At 49.0% G+C, this 16,512-nt stretch overlaps 1 protein-coding gene across 1 annotated transcript in view; it reads left to right on the forward strand.

Moving 5' to 3' along the window:
• The window catches only part of RIPK4 (receptor interacting serine/threonine kinase 4), a 34,407-nt gene extending 18,821 nt beyond the window's left edge, over positions 1-15,586 (forward strand). The window contains exons 3-8 of the mRNA XM_038760630.1: positions 2,841-2,989; positions 4,399-4,448; positions 7,376-7,534; positions 8,905-9,005; positions 11,116-11,380; positions 13,377-15,586. Of these exons, the coding sequence (XP_038616558.1) occupies positions 2,841-2,989; positions 4,399-4,448; positions 7,376-7,534; positions 8,905-9,005; positions 11,116-11,380; positions 13,377-14,551 (1,899 nt within the window). The 3' untranslated portion in view covers positions 14,552-15,586. The remainder of the gene's footprint in view (positions 1-2,840; positions 2,990-4,398; positions 4,449-7,375; positions 7,535-8,904; positions 9,006-11,115; positions 11,381-13,376) is intronic.
• The last annotated feature ends 926 nt before the right edge of the window (positions 15,587-16,512 follow it).

A 16,512-nucleotide genomic window follows, 5' to 3' on the forward strand; every position in this document is an offset into this window, starting at 1 on the left:
GCCCATTTCCTACCATTGCATAGGTGTGTTCAAGGAGGAGTCCCCTGAGTTAATTAAAAGGCTTAAAAAAAAAAAGCCCAAACCCTTGAAGGAGAGTATAAAGGGTGCATTTTCCACGTGTAACAAGACTCCCATTAATGTTAATGAGTTGTGACTTAATCCCACACACTGTGCACCAGTTGGACATCAAAGGGGCTAATTTAAACTCCGGGAAAGCTGGAAAACTCAGCAAAGGCTGGCAGTATGAGCAGGACATGCCCCCTGGGTTTAGGTGTTCTAGAGCCTCCATTTTTCAGTAGACTCCTTCCTGTTTAAAAAAAAAATATCCATCTCTTGAATTTCATCATCCGGATTTAAGTGACACCATTTTTAAAAGTCTCCTCTGTTACTGGGGGTTGGGGAGAATCACAGTGATTCTCCAAACCTTCTCATCCCATCTTTTTCTTCACCTTTCCCATACAAAAAGGTTCAGAATCTGGTGGAGGTTGCTGATATTGCAGTTTGCAAACATGATGAGCCGAACAAAGCATTGCACAGGGTTTTGGGGAGTGATGGTGAAAAAGACCATTGATCATGAATTATATGGAGATATATAAACTGTGGGGCAGAAAATGGAATATCTCTCAGATGCTGCCTGGTTTGTGTAGTGTGTGTCTTGAAAAGCAACTGAAGGCATGTTTCCCATTCAAGAGCTTGCTGCCACTTGTCTACTTCAGCTGGTCCCATTGCATAACCTCACCGATTGAGGTGGTTGGGTTTTTTTTTTAATTAAAAAAATAATAATCCTGCTTTGTCTTACATTACTCAGATGGTGGCTGTCCTGGTGCTTTTCTAAAAATAACTAAGATTACAATTCATTTTGGATTGCACAGTATTCTTTGTTCTGAAGACATCCATTTTTCTCGATGAAATGCATTTCATTAGAATCCTAAAACAATGAGAGGATTGTTATTATTATTAATAGTAATGATAATAATAGTCTTGTAAGCGCTTATTATTGAGCACTGTTCTAAGTGCAGCGGTGGATACAAGATAGGCTGGACACAGTCCCTATCCTACATGGAGGCTAGCAATCTGAAGTGGATTTTATCCCCATTTTACAGATGAGGAACCTGAGGCACAGAGAAGTGACTTACCCAAGGTCACACAGCAGACCAGTGGCAGAGCTGGGATTAGAATCCAGGTCCTCTGACCCCCAGGCCACGCTACTCCCCTATACTTGTTCCATCAGAGATATTTATTGAGCCCTCAGTACTAGTTTAGCCGCCTGGGAGGTGAACAAGACTGATCAGTCACTCCTGAGCCCCAGCCTGGTTTAATTTCAAAGCAGCAGCCTGGCCTACTGGATAGAGCACGGGCCTGGGAATTAGAAGGACCTGGGTTCTAATCCCCGCTCTGCCACTCGTCTGCTGGGTGGCCTTGGGCAAGTCACTCCACTTCTGTACCTGAGTTATCTCATTGGTAAAATGGGGATTAAGACTGTGAGCCCCATGTGCCACAGGGACTTGATTAGCCTGTAACTGCCCCAGTGCTTAATACAGTATAAATCGGAGATACGGCACTTATGTTTATCCAGTTGTACATTCAATTATTTATTTTGATAACACTGGAAATTATTTTATCTCTGGCTCCCCTGTTAGAAGTGTAAAGTATCTGGAAAGTTTCAATTAGGAGATTAAGCCATTTGAGGGGTAGAGACTGATTTTTATCCACTTCCAGAGGTCACCTCCTCCAGGAGGCCTTCCCAGACTGAGCCTCCTCCTTCCTCTCCCCCTCGTCCCCCTCTCCGTCCCCCTGTCTTACCTTCTTCCCTTCCCCACAGCAAACATATATATGTATATATGTTTGTACATATTTATTACTCTATTTTACTTGTACATATCTATTCTATTTATTTTATTTTGTTAATATGTTTGGTTCTGTTCTCTGTCTCCCCCTTCTAGACTGTGAGCCCACTGTTGGGTAGGGACTGTCTCTATATGTTGCCAACTTGTACTTCCCAAGCGCTTAGTACAGTGCTCTGCACACAGTAAGCACTCAATAAATACGATTGATTGATCTCTGAGGACAGGGAATGTCACTTGCTTGTTTTGTTCTTCCCAAATGCTTAGTAGGGTGCTTAATAGTAGTACAAGTAATAAAATAAAAGTAGTAGCACCTCGTAGGTGCTTAATAAATGCCACTGCTGGCTCCTGCCACTCCTCCTCTACTGCTAATGATGGTATTTAAGCACTTACTATGTGTCGAGCACTGTTCTAAGGACTGGGGGAGATAGAACCCAGTCAGGTTGGACCCCAGTCCACCTCCCACTTGAGGCTCACAGCATTACCTCCCACTTTACAGATGAGGTAACAGAGGCACAGAGAAGTGAAATGACTTACCCAAGGTCACATAGCTGACACGTGACAGAGCCCAGATTAGAACCCAGGTCCTTCTGACGCCCGGGCCTGTGCTCTATCCACTGGACCACACTGCTTCTACTGCTAGAGGTGTCCAGGGAAGACGATTTCCCTATAAATTTCACACGGGAAAGAGCATGTTATATCTTCACTCTGGATTAAGAGGGGACACATTTTAACTTATGAAAAAAGATGATTAAAAAAGCTACAGTACTTACACTCTCAATTAGATTCTGTCAGGTGTACTGATGTGGGTGTTTATTTTTAATAGCAAGAGAACAATGCCTCCAGTTTATACTTTTGGAGGGAGGTTATTTGCCTGACACGAAGAAGGTGGTCTGTAGCTACAAATGTAGTGAACTCAACAACAGACTGTTAACCGGTCACGCTGCTTTGAAATGTGATCAGTTTCCTTGAGTTTCGGGCCACTTTGTTTGGCAGATTTCGGATTTTGGCCTGGCGAAATGCAGCGGCCTTTCCCATTCCCACGATCTGAGCATGGATGGACTCTGCGGCACCATCGCATACCTCCCTCCAGAACGGATTAAGGAGAAGAACAGATTCTTTGATACCAAGCACGACGTCTACAGGTTGGTGCAGAGCTTTCACTTTGCGCCGGCTTGACTCCCGCAGACAAACCTCCCGCAGTGTCGTCGTCTTAAACTCATGCAGTGCTTTTAGCTTTACTGACTCTTTGCGACAATAGTATTTATTTTAGTAAGCGCTTACTTTGTATGACACTGTTCAGAGTGCTTAGGTGCAGTGATTGGTGTGAGTGCTGCAACTCCAACTACCATTTTCCCTGAAGGATCTATTGGCCCTGGCCATCTGCAGGTGCCACTCAGGAGTTAAAACATAGGCCAGAATGGTTGGGAATTGTGCGTGTCACATAAGGGCTTTTTTTTTTTTTTTTTGGTGTGTGTGGCGGGTGGTTTTCCCAGGGGTATGGGAGAATTTCTTCTTATTTTAAATGCTGCTGAGCCACAAATGAGGAATGTTAATGGTTTGTGGGAGTGCCAATTAGAGCCAGTTGTGACTTGACTGACCAACTTTGGCATTTAAAGAGACTTGGCATTTTTGCAAAATGCAGAATTCATTTCTTGAATGTTTTGATTGGAGAAACTTACGGTTTTCTGGCTGACAGCGTGTGCCGGCCCAGCTCTCCAAAATGTGTTCTTTGTTCCTGTGACTGGGTCAGGACTCCCTGGTACTTAGCATCTCTTGTCTTGCATAGTTGGATTTTACTGCTGACTAGTGATCGGAAATCTTTGTGCTGACCTCCCTACTATTTAATTTATATTTTTTGGGGGGGGGGGGTCCTAAATCACCTGGTTAGTTCTGTGCTTTCTCTCAAAGTTGGGAGGTCTTCACCAGGGAACGGGGCAGAGGAAGGAAAGGGGGTCATGAGCTCTTCTCTTCGTGGCTCTAACTCCGTGGTTGATTACACATCTGACCTCTTGTGTGGCATAGAAGCGGTCCTAGAACCTTGGCCTTAACGAGTTTGACAATCTCCTCTGCATGTCCTGAGCTGTACCTGTCAGTTCTTTGCTGCTGAATTACAGGAGTTTACCAGCTTTATGGCATGGTGGGAGATGGGAAAATACATTTTTCTTCATTTCATGTAGTTTGTAACCCAAGTCCCAAATGCTTGAGGTCTCAGAACTCTATCTCTGTGACTATCCACAGTGTCAATTTTTCTGTGCATGACCAAGCCAGGAGCCTTAACTGCTCCATCATGGGCTGGAGCCCGGTTGCCTCCGTCTTAGACCTTTACCCCATTTGCCTCCACACAACTGTTGTTGTGTGTTTACGGCACGATTCTTGGCTCAGCAAAGCTGCACCTGACTACTAGCATACAGTTGTAGGTACAACTGAAAGTCCCTGACCCCTTGATGAAAAATCTCTAGCACAGTAACTCACTTTTGACACTCCCAGGTCAAATGGCTGTGCTTTTAGCTCCTAAATAGGCAGCTAACAGACCCATTTCTTTTTCTTTCAGTTTTGCCATTGTTATCTGGGGAGTGCTGACACAGAAAAAACCTTTTGCAGGTAAGCAGGCTTTTTGGGAGGGGGTGAATGTTTTGTCTGTATGGACTGTACAAACTGTCAGCTTTCATGGAACAGTTGCTTATCTGTTTCTTTTGCAAAGTGGGCATCTGACTCAGTAGGGTATTTAAGCCAGTTTCCTACCTGGAAGCCAAGGCTGGAGGGGGGAGCAAAGGGTGCTTGGGTCCTGTTTCCAAGCCTGGAGGTGGAATGGAATCCTGATCACCTTCTTCCTTGGCCTAGGCAGGGTCCAGGGACGTAAAGATGGTAGAAGATAATGAGGACCTCGATCTTAGGGTCCCATTTCTGACCTTGGGTGGTGTGGGGTCCAGCATGAAAGCCAGGAGACCCAGACTCTAAATGGGGTCAAGTTACTTTTTGTGGTGGTCTCGGAGTGCTGAGGGGTGGCCTCCATCCTATTTCTAACCCAAGGAGGGGATCTCGGGACCATTTTGGGTCAGAAAGGAGGCCCAAAGATCGAGGTGCTCATTATCTTCTGCCACCTTTACGTGCCTTTCTCTCCCTCCCCCTTTCCTTTACTGAGGCACATAGTCCTAGAACTCTTTAGATGGCAGCGTTCCAGCCTTATGTAAGGTTATTTTTTTTTTTGCCGTAAATGCCACCCAAAGTTGAGGTACACAAGTGTAAATGTCAAGAATAAAAGCCTTCAAGTTTTATTGCCATGTAGGTACAGGAGTTCAAAGTGCAGGAGCAGAGAGTTGCTTCATAAAACAAAGTAATCAGTGATAGGGAGGAGGAAAATGTTTCCAGTCTGTGTTTACAGCGTATATCAGTTCTTAGCATTTTAAAGTTTTAGTGGATATAAGAAGTAATTGAGACTTCAAGACTAAATTTGCACAAGGATAATAATAATAATAACCATGGTATTTGTTTCAAACACTTACTATGTGCCAAGCACTATTACCAGGTGCTGGGGCAGAGAAGATATTCAGGTTGGATACAGTCCTTGTCCCACATGGTGCTCACAGTCTAAGAGGGAGTGAGAACAGGTATTGAATCCCCATTTTACAGATGAGGAAACTGAGTCACAGGGCAGTTAAGTGACCTGCCCCAATATCCCACAGCCAGTAAATGGCGGAGCTGGGATTAGATTCCAGGTCCTCTGACTCTCGGGCCCGTGCTCTTTCTACCAGAGAAGCAGCGTGGCTCAGTGGAAAGAGCCCAGGCTTTGGAGTCAGAGTTCATGGGTTCAAATCCCGGCTCCGCCAATTGTCAGCTGTGTGACTTTGGGCAAGTCACTTCACTTCTCTGGGCCTCAGTTACCTCAACTGTAAAATGGGGATTAAGACTGGGAGCCCCCTGTGGGACAACCTTGTAACCTCCCCAGCGCTTAGAACAGTGCTTTGCACATAGTAAGCGCTTAATAAATGTTGTTATTATTATTATTATTACCAAGCCACACTGCTTCTCACCATGATCAAAACTACGGTAATCACAGTTTAATCAATCGATGAGTGGTATTTATTGATTTCTTTTTCAATTCGGGTTGTCCTCGGGATCTAAGTTGCTCGTTCAGAATACTACCCACGGGGTGTAAGCGAAGCACATTTTACTCTGGAGACTCCCACTTGGAGTACTTTCTCTCCCTTTAGGTCTTTGGACAAAAGGTCTGAAGAAGCAGGAAGGTCTCCCAAACTAGCCCTACCTCCCAAGTGGCCAGGACTCGGTGCCTGGCTCTGTCTCCCCATCTCTTCAGCCCCAACCAGGGGAGCGAGCCATGGCTCCTTCCCTTCTCTCCCTCCAAGGGAAGCAGGAGTCTCAACTGCCACTACTGAGGAGAGGCTACCCCTCCTCCACCCAGAGCCAGCTGGCTCTGTAGCCCAGGGATGGGAGTCAGGAATTTTTTCCTACAGTCCATCCCCCTGTTCGAGTTGAGACACAAACACAAACCCCTCGGATCTCAGTAGGGCTCATCTCCCTCTTACAATGTCCCTGCCCTTTAAAGCACTTGATATTCACTACCAGCCCCACAACACTTCCGTATTCTGTCTCCCCCCTCTAGACCATAAACTCCCTGCAGGCAGGGAGTGTCTACCAACTCTCTTGTGTTGTACTTTCCCAAGTGCTTAGTACAGTGCTCTGCACACAGTAAGCGCTCAATAAATACGATTGATGATGATCTCCCCTGAGGCCAAGACCCCCTCTGCTCTGTCCCCTTCCTAACATTCCCCTTTCTAGTCCAGCTGTTCCTTTTTCTGGAGGAACATTCTGCTAGGAGCAGCCACAGTCTGCTTCTATTATTCAAAGCACAGCATTCATTCATTCAATTGTATTTATTGAGCGCTTACGGTGTGCAGAGCTCTGTACTAAGCGCTTGGGAAGTACAAGTTGGCACAAAGGTAGTGGTGGAAAGAGGAGGTGTTGGGGAGCCAAGAAGACCCTCTGCTAGCCCAGGCTAAGTGCTTCATTGATTCAATTGTATTTATTGAGCGCTTACTGTTAGCAGAGCACTGTACTAAGCACTTGGGAAGTACAAGTTGGCAAAATAGAGACAGTCCCTACCCAACAACCCAGCTTACTGTGTGAGACTTAACGTCTTTCAGCCCCAGTTTTCCTACTGTGGACTGTTTGGCACAGAATAAGTGCTTAATAAATACGGTCATTAGTGCTTCAGGAAGCAGATGCTGTTTTTAAAGCGTAAATAAAATAGAAACAGAAAGCATGGGGTTAATGAGAGATGAGGTAAGCTACAGCAGCTTTTTGCGACTGTGGTTTCTCCCCCCACACCAAAAAAAAAAAAAAAAATCAATTTCTCCCTGCCAGGTCTCTGTTAACTGCACAGGTAATCTAAACTTAATGATTCCCCGAGCTCTTTCCCACAGTTATCTTTTGCCCCCTAAAGATAAGAAATCCTTCCCCCAATTATGCTGAGCTGTTCTAACTTGCATCCCCTTCACCTTGCCTTCCAGATGAAAAGAACATTCTTCACATTATGGTAAAAGTAGTAAAAGGCCATCGCCCCGAGCTGCCACCCGTCTCCAAGTCCAGACCTCGCTCCTGCAATAACTTGATCAGACTCATGCAGAAGTGCTGGCAGGACAATCCCCGGGAGCGGCCAACTTTTCAAGGTAAACTTCCCTGGCCGTCCAGAGGGCCGTCTCGGGGGTGTGGGTGCTAGCCTGTAACTGTTCCCAGCACCGTTGGAACAGGAGGTGATCGCTGAGAGGTGAGATGTAAAGCCAGCAAATCTGGGGCGGGAGCCGGCCAAGCGGGAGGGTGAAGACCGAGAGGGTGGTCGGAGGCGAAGGTGCCGATTGACGGGAGAGAAAGTGGCCTGGGGATTTCTAAAGCCGAGCTGTCGGAGGCTGCGGATACTGTGTGATTCATGCTGTCACAGGGAGCTGGAATGGGGCTGGCGGGGGCCCTCAGAGTACTGGCATGTGATAACATAAAAGGAATTCAAGGCGGCTTCAAATAAAGTGAAATTATCATCATGCCCAGCTTAACTGGGGCAAACATCCCAGGCTGGGGAAGCCTTGGCCTAACGGAGAGAGCAAAGACCTGGGAATCAGGAGACCTGGGTTCTAGTCCTGCTCTGCGACCTGGTACAAAGTCGCAACTTCTCTGGGCCTCCTTTTACTCAGCTGTAAAATAGAAGATACCTGCTCTTCCTCACTTAGATGGGGACACAGCCTCTGACCAGTCTGATTATAATGCATCTAACCCCAGTGCCTGGCCCTTAGAAAGCGGTTAACAAATACCACAGTTACTGCTAACGTTACTTCAGGTGATTTACCACAAGGGGACAGTTGCTTTCACATTTCTCTCAGTTTGGTTGGGCCTTAGCCTTAGAGTCCTTTTCTTCTCCAATGCTTACGTGAGACCCCAGTGCTAAAAAGTTGATCTCCACTTGAGGCCTACCAATCCGAACAGGATGGGAAAGTAGATGGAGGGATCAGGAACCACCTCCCCGATGGTGCATGCTTGACAGACAGACACACACGTGCTCTCGTTCTCTCTCTCTCTCTCTCTCTCTCTCTCTCTCTCTCTCTCTCTCTCTCTCTCTCTCTCTCTGTGTCTCTCAAACTCCTCTTACAACTGGCCTCCACTTATCAGTTTGTGATGTGTGACAGCTCACAGCATCTCTTGTTATTTATTTTACCTGTCTCCTCAGAGGGAATGGAAAGAGCAGGGCCTGGAAGTTAGAGGACCTGGGTTCTTACTCCAGTTCCATCACTGACCTTGGCCAAGTCACTTAAACTTCTCTGTGCTTCAGTTCCCTCATCTTCAAAAGAGGAAGAGGAATACCTGTCCCCCCTCCTACTGTGAACCCTATTTGGGACCCAATTAGCTTGTATCTACCCCAGTGCTTGGCACATAGTAAGCACGTAATGAATGCCACAGTTATTACATTTGAGTGCTTTTTATGATGACTTGAAACCATTCATGTATCAACTTAACCTAAATAATGACCAAGCTTGTTGGGGCCTTTTCAAAGAAATCACTTCTGAAACCGAGGACCTGTGTGAAAAGCCAGATGATGAGATCAAGGAGACTCAGGAGCTGGGCATCAAAAATCCCCATGAGCCAAAAATAGAGGTAATTCCTTTTTTTTTGTTTAAATGACTTTTTTCCAAGTGTGTGCAAAGGTAGAATTTTGAAAAAGAGACTTTTCTACAGGTGAGGGCAGCCTCTCTCACACGTTTAGTTTAGCACACTGCTCTTCTCCTGGTCAAGACAGCTATTCTTTATGTACCTCAGCGGGTGTCTGGGCTTTTGGGGCGAATCCTCGAGGACTCGGGAGTCTGGGCTCAAGTGCACTCCCAGTGATGAGGGAGAGAGCTCTGCATAGCTCCTCCTCCTCCTCTTCCTGTCCCCGGGCCTCTTACAAGTGAGCCCAGATTGCCACTCATCTGGCTTTTCTGGGTCTAAGCTACTCTGTAAATTTATCCTTTATTTACTGCAAAAATGAAACACTGCCAGGAGACATTCTCTGTTTCAAAGAAATTGGTTCAAGATGGGATCACTTCTAAATCGCTTTTTAAATAATTTGAAGGCCGTAAGATTATGGGCAGATCAGTTAAGTAAGAGTAATAACCCAATTTTATAACCTTTTATCTGGCATTTTGCACAACACTTCTTACTTGAGCTCTAACGGAGAGCAGGCCTTCTCTTGAAGGCTTAGTTCACAGTGAACACCAGGGCAGTGCCTCCTGGAGGGGTGGAGGATGATGATGACTCACACTAATAAAAGTCATCTTCGTTCCTACCCCTGTTGGTGACCCTTGATTACTTTATGCACGGTTGCACATTAGGAATTACCCTCTGAACTGTGACTCTTAAAAACACTATAACCAATCAGTTCAAATACTATAACCCCATGCTGCTTGTGAGCAAACCAATATATCCAACAGAGATTTGAAGGATTGTAACTTGGGAGGCAGTTCCCCTGTTCAAATCTGGGTGGGAGGAGGGGCTGTTCTAAGAAGGGAAGGCCTACTTGATCAAACAACCAGTGGTATTTATTGAGTGCTTACTGTGTGCAGAACAGTGAACTAAGGTTTTGGGAGAGTACTACATATATAGGGAAGAAGTAGACTCAGAGGACATACATATGTGTGTATACACCCCCCCCCCCCCCCCCCCCCCCCCACACACACACACAAGGGTCTGTTTCTTCCTTCAACAGCTCAAAACCAGGCCTCCTTCCCCTTGACACCATAATCCACCAGTCATCTACCACAGTCACGGTGAAGTGGCTCTACAGAACATTGAGTTGTCTTTACTTGCCGCACTGGCTACCAGTGGTGTCCTAATGGGTCCCTTGCTCTTGAGTCATTCATTGACTAAGATTATGTGCACACATGAGGTGACGTCCCAAAGGAGAGCAGTTTTTGCACGTCCTATTTGTGACTAAAGAGGTTGCACCACAGTATCTGACACAATTTCATTTTTGAAAAAGACATTCTTCTGCATTGCTGCTTTAAACAGCACATATTTAATGTGCCTCCTAATTTAATTCCTACAATTTAGATTTCTTGAAACCCTGCCAGTCTGACCCCTTGTAAGGAAGCTCCTCGAGGGCAGAGATTGTGTCTGCCTACTCTTTTGTTCTCTCCCAACAGCTTAGTACAGTGCTCTGCAGGTAGTGAGTGCTCAGTAAATACCATTGGTTCCATTGACCAGGTTTTCATCATATTTTTGTCTCTGTGATGGTGCACTTGAGGCTGGTGAGCCATCAGTGGCCTGTGGCTAGGGAAAATTGAATTTCTGTCCTTTAGGCATCTGGTAAATCCCCTCAGCCCCATAGCACTTATGTGCCTATCTATAAATTATTTATATTAATGTCTGCCTCTGTCTTGATAAGCTTGTTGAGGGCAGGGAACATGTCTACCAACTCTGTTGTATATACCAGTATGGGTCTCAGCACACAGTAAATGCTCAATAAATGATTGATTGAGACTTGCATTGTCAGTTGATGTGAATATTCTTATTTGCCTACAGCCTGGTTTTTTTTAATCTACCTAGCCAATTCCTATGATCCACCAGGTTGAATGTGAATTTGGCTTCACCCTCCTAACCACATTACATGGTCTGCCATCCCCAAGGGGCCAAAAAACACCACTGCCCCTGAGAAGGGCACAGAGCACCGGCCTGTGAGGAACTGGTCTTCAACTCTCTGACTGCCTCTCATCTTCTTTTAAAACAGGAAATGCGTGCCTTACCTGTGCCAAAGCGGGCATCCGCGCCAGCATTTGATGCCGACTACAGCCTCTCGGAGTTGTTGTCCCAACTGGATTCTGAGACTTCCCAGACGATGGAAGGCCCGGATGAGCTGAGCCGGAGTTCATCTGAATCGAAGCTGGTGTCGACCAGCAGCGGCAAGAGGCTCTCCGGGGTGTCCTCTGTGGATTCTGCCTTTTCCTCTCGGGGCTCCTTATCCCTGTCGTTTGAGAGAGAGAATTCGGCAAGTGGTAAGTGAGCCGGCAACGGTGCTGGAGGAAAGAGGAATGAAGGTGGGGAGGGTGAGTGGACCTAAGGGGCTTCGGGCTGGGTAGAGCCAAGCAACCTTGGAGAAACATTCCAAGCCTGGGGACTTGGTTTGATCTGCAGCTGTGATGTCTCCTACTCTACCCTCTCGCTCTCTCTGCTAATTGGTGCACCCTCGAGAAAGAGGACAGAAGTCAGAGCTTCCCCGAGATGAAGATGGTAATAGTGGTTTTAACTGCTTACAACGTGCCAGGAGCTGGGGTAGATACAAGATAAACAGGTTGGACACAGTCCCTGCCCCACATAGGGTTCACAGCCTAAGGGGGAGGAAGAACAGGCATTGAATCCCCATTTTACAGATGAGGAAACCAAGGCACAGAAAAGTTAAATGACTTGCCCAAGGTCACTCAGTGGGCCAAGATCCCAGAACCCAGATCCTCAACTCCCGGGCCCATGAATTTTCTACTAGGCCACGCATTGGACAGACACCTTCCCAAAGCCTCTGTGGCTTCGTGCTCAAGGGCATAGACCATCCCAACTTTCATTCTTTAAAATAAAAAATCTGGTTTGTTTTGTTTCTCCCTCCTCTTCTAGTGATAAACTCCCTGAAAGAGGAGCTTATCTGAGGAAAGAAGATCCTTGCTCATGAAAATCTGCAATCCCGCAAACTTTGCAGTGATCCACGGGGTAAACCTTCTCACTGTAACAGGAGAATGACCTAGTTTATAGGGACCATTGAAGCCCAACTTTGCAGCCAAGTTTGGGTCAGGTGGCTTCTCACTCTGTACCCTTATGAAAAGGAGGTGGCTGAGGGCCCATGTTGAGGCTCGGTCTTTATTTCTCCTAATTCTGCAGCTTTGGCCACATCTCTGTATAGGCACGTGTTATGGAAGTGAAATTTTATAGACCTCAGAGTTCAGGGCTGTTAGAGCTTCCTGCGTCTCTTCCCAAACTGCTGTCCAGATCGCCTTTCTAAAAAAGTGGCCATTCTGCACCCCAATCCTCATTTCTCAAAAACCTTCAGTGGTTGCTCATCTATCTCTGCCTCAAACAGAAATTCCTCCCCCTCAGCTTTAAGGTCCTCAGGCAGCTCACCACCTCTTCCCTCTGCTTGCTTCTCTCCCACTACAATTGCGCCGGCCCGCTCCGCTCCTCCAACACCGTGTTAGCGTGCCTCCATCTCGCTCACTTCCTCCACCTTCCCGCCCCTCAGACCAGCACTCTTGCCGTCTTCAGAGCCCTACAAAGAGCCCTACAAAAATCCTATCTCGTCCGGGAGAGCTTTCCCCCATTGGCCTCTCATATCCCCACCTTAGATCTGCAGCCCTTAAGCACTCCTGTGTAGATCATTATACTTCGTTGTGTCTCCTATCTCATTTATTTTAATGTCTGTCTCCCTGCCTGGGTTGTAGGACCCTAGAGGACAGGAACTGTGCCCAACAACCCTACTGTACCCTCCAAAGCGCATAGTACACAGATGGCACTCAGTAAATAATAATAATAATAATGGTATATATTAAGCGCTTACTATGTGCAAAGCACTGTTCTAAGCGCTGGGAAGGTTACAAGGTGATCAGGTTGTCCCACGGGGGGCTCACAGTCTTAATCCCCATTTTACAGATGAGGTCACTGAGGCACAGAGCAGTTAAGTGACTTGTCCAAGGCCACACAGCTGACCATTGGCGGGGCCGGGATTTGAACCGGTGACTTCTGACTCCAAAGCCCGTGCTCTTTCCACTGAGCCATGCTGCTTACTTTCCGACCAGCTCCGCGGTCAACGGGGACACCTCTCAAACTCGAAATGGGCCCGGGCAGTGACAGGAAGCTCCGTACCCAGAACCGAGGAGCTCGCTTGCCAGCTGGGGAGGGTCTCCAGGTGTCAGAGGGTCCTACCCCTTTCTTTCGAAGGGTGTAGCACAGAGCCCCACCCCCGGTCGGTGCCCGTGGACTCAAGGGCCGGATGTGCTTCTCTCCCCCCAGATATCAGCACCACCGACCTCCACAAGAGGAAGCTGGCAGAGGCGATCACGTCGGGGGACACAGGCAAGCTGATGAAGATCCTCCAACCCCAGGACGTGGACCTGGTCCTGGACGGCCAGTCGAGTCTCCTGCACCTGGCCGTGGAAGCGGGCCAGGAGGAGTGCGTCAAGTGGCTGCTCCTGAACAATGCCAACCCCAACCTGACCAACAAGAGAGGGTCCACCCCTCTGCACGTGGCCATCGAGAAGAAGGTCAGGAGCGTGGTGGAGCTGATCCTGGCCCGGAAGATCAACGTCAACGCCAAAGACGAGGACCAGTGGACGGCCCTGCACTTCGCCGCCCAGAACGGGGACGAGTGCGGCACGCGGCTGCTGCTGGAGAAGAACGCCTCCCCGAGCGAGGTGGACTTCGAGGGGCGGACCCCGATGCACGTGGCCTGCCAGCACGGGCAGGAGAACATCGTGCGCATCCTCCTGCGGAGGGGCGTGGACGTGAGCCCGCGGGGCAAAGACGACTGGCTGCCCTTGCACTACGCCGCCTGGCAGGGCCACCTGCCCATCGTGAAGCTCCTGGCCAAGCAGCCGGGCGTCAGCGTGAACGCCCAGACCCTGGACGGGCGGACCCCGCTGCACATGGCGGCCCAGCGGGGCCACTACCGCGTGGCCCGCATCCTCATCGACCTGCGCTCGGACGTCAACGTCCGCAACCGGCTCCTGCAGACGCCCCTCCACGTGGCGGCCGAGACGGGGCACACCAGCACCTCGCGCCTGCTGCTGAACCGTGGGGCGGAGAAGGAGGCCCTGACGGCGGAGGGCTGCACCGCCCTCCACTTGGCTTCGCGCAACGGCCACCTGGCCACCGCCAAGCTGCTGCTGGAGGAGAGGGCCGACGTCCTGGGGGCCGGGCCCCTGAGCCGGACCGCCCTCCACCTGGCCGCCGCCAACGGGCACGCGGGGGTGGTGGAGGAGCTGCTCGGTGCCGTGGCCATCGACGCGGCCGACCGAGAGGGGCTGACGGCGCTGCACCTGGCCGTGCGCGGGGGCCACGCGGAGACCATGGACGTCCTGCTGAAGCACGGGGCCCGCATCAACCTCCAGAGCCTCGGCGCCCAGGCCCCCCCGCTGCTGCCGGGGAACAGTCCCATGGCCACCCTGCTGCGGCACAGGAACACTTAGGCGGGCCGCCCCCGAGCCCTGCTGTCTTACTGCTCCGCACCTGGAGGGGAACGGGACCCCCCAAGGGGGCAGGGGGGCAGGCCGGGGCACGGGGCCTTTTGCAGTCTGCTCTAGGTCCGTAACCCAGGAGGACGTTCAAGCTGGAAGCCACTGGTCGCGGACCTTCGGGGTCTGCGGAGCCGTCGCTGGGAGGGAGGAGAGGCGAGGGCCTCGGGGAACGGGAGCTTCACCCGCCCTCTGCTCTGCCGCCCCTGCTCCGGCCCAGGAACGGGGCCGCCTTCCTCCGGCGTCCCGGTGGAAGTGAGCGAGGTCGGAGGGATTTGGGGTTCTTACGTCCAAATCGGCTGAACAAAAGGGGAGCTAAATGCCAGGCTTGGATCGTTTCGATAAGTCGGTCCCCCCCGGTTTGGCACAGGCTGCCGTGTACGCGGAGGAAACACTGGGCCTTGGCCACAGTAAACCAGGAGAAAGTGAGAGCGTGTACGCGGGGGAAACACTGGGCCTTGGCCACAGTAAACCAGGAGAAAGTGAGATGGATGAGCAACCCTGTTCCTTCCCCGCCCCCCAAAATGGGCTGATACTCATCAACAGACAGGGCTGGGGGGGGCCACCTTGTAACTAGTGTAAGATTGCTAATATATTATGAGAACTCCATAGTGTCAACGTTAACAGATGCATGTCTACATTTTTTAAGGTGATACGAGGCAAAAAAAAAAAAATTTTATAGCTTGAAGCGTGTTTGAAATTCGACAACAGCCCGCAGTTAATTAACTGTTCTAGTAACCCGGAACTTACTGAAACCTTCTGAAATGAGTTTATTATAGAACTTGCCTACACTGGGTCTGTCCTCATGGAATGAACTGACGTGTAATATATAGATTATAAATATACTGTGTATAGAGTATTTTTACCAGTTGTATACGTAATATTTTCTATGACAGAAAATATTTGAGCTGTTGAGAACTGGCTATGTTTTAATATGCCTTGTGTCTGTTTTTCCAAGATCCATCTTCTCAATAAAGCGCATAACTGCTCTATTGTGGCGGCGTTAACTTCTTAAGGAAGGTTTGGGCAACGAAGCTCGAGAGCTCTTGACTTCTCAGTAATATTGGCAGAGCTAGTGGCAGAGCTGTCTGGCTTTGCCTTGGGGAGTGGAGGAGGGTGAGGAGCGGCAATGAGCTGAGAACCTGCGGAGGATGGAAAAATAGTTCTTCCTTTTACCGAGGCCAATAGCCATCCTTCCCTCCTGGGGGGAGGCTGACTGAGCGGTGGGCGGGGAAGAGGAGAAGGAGGAGGGAGCCAGGTAAGACTCGAAAAGCAGCATGGCCTAGTGGAAAGAGCACGGGCTTAGGAGTCGGAGAACCTGGGTTCAAATGCCGGCTCCGCTCGTTGCCTTCTGTGTGTGATCTTGGGAAAGTCACTTCACTTCTCTGTGCCTCAGTTACCTCATCTGTAACTGAACCCATGTTACAGCTCATCTGTAACATTAGGAGGCCTTCCCAGACTGAGCCCCCTCCTTCCTCTCCCCCTCCTCCTCCGCCTTACCTCCTTCCCCTCCCCACAGCACCTGTATATATGTATATATGTTTGTACGTATTTATTACTCTATTTTATTTGTACATATTTATTCTATTTATTTTATTTTGTTAATATGTTTTGTTCTCTGTCTCCCCCTTCTAGACTGTGAGCCCACTGTTGGGTAGGGACCGTCTCTGTATGTTGCCAACTTGGACTTCCCAAGCGCTTAGTACAGTGCTCTGCACACAGTTAAGAGCTCAATAAATACGATTGAATGAATGAATAGCCCTTCCAGATGTGAAGCAGGTAGAAACTCCTCACCCCTGGCTTTAAGCCGCTCAATGGGCTCTTCCCCACCCCCTGCCTAACTTTGCTCCTCTCCCACTACGGTCCAGCCCGCAAATTTCAATCCTCCAACACCAACCTAACTGGGCCTCAATAAA

Source organism: Tachyglossus aculeatus, chromosome 18 (assembly GCF_015852505.1).
Source record: "Tachyglossus aculeatus isolate mTacAcu1 chromosome 18, mTacAcu1.pri, whole genome shotgun sequence".
Lineage (NCBI taxonomy): Eukaryota > Metazoa > Chordata > Mammalia > Monotremata > Tachyglossidae > Tachyglossus > Tachyglossus aculeatus.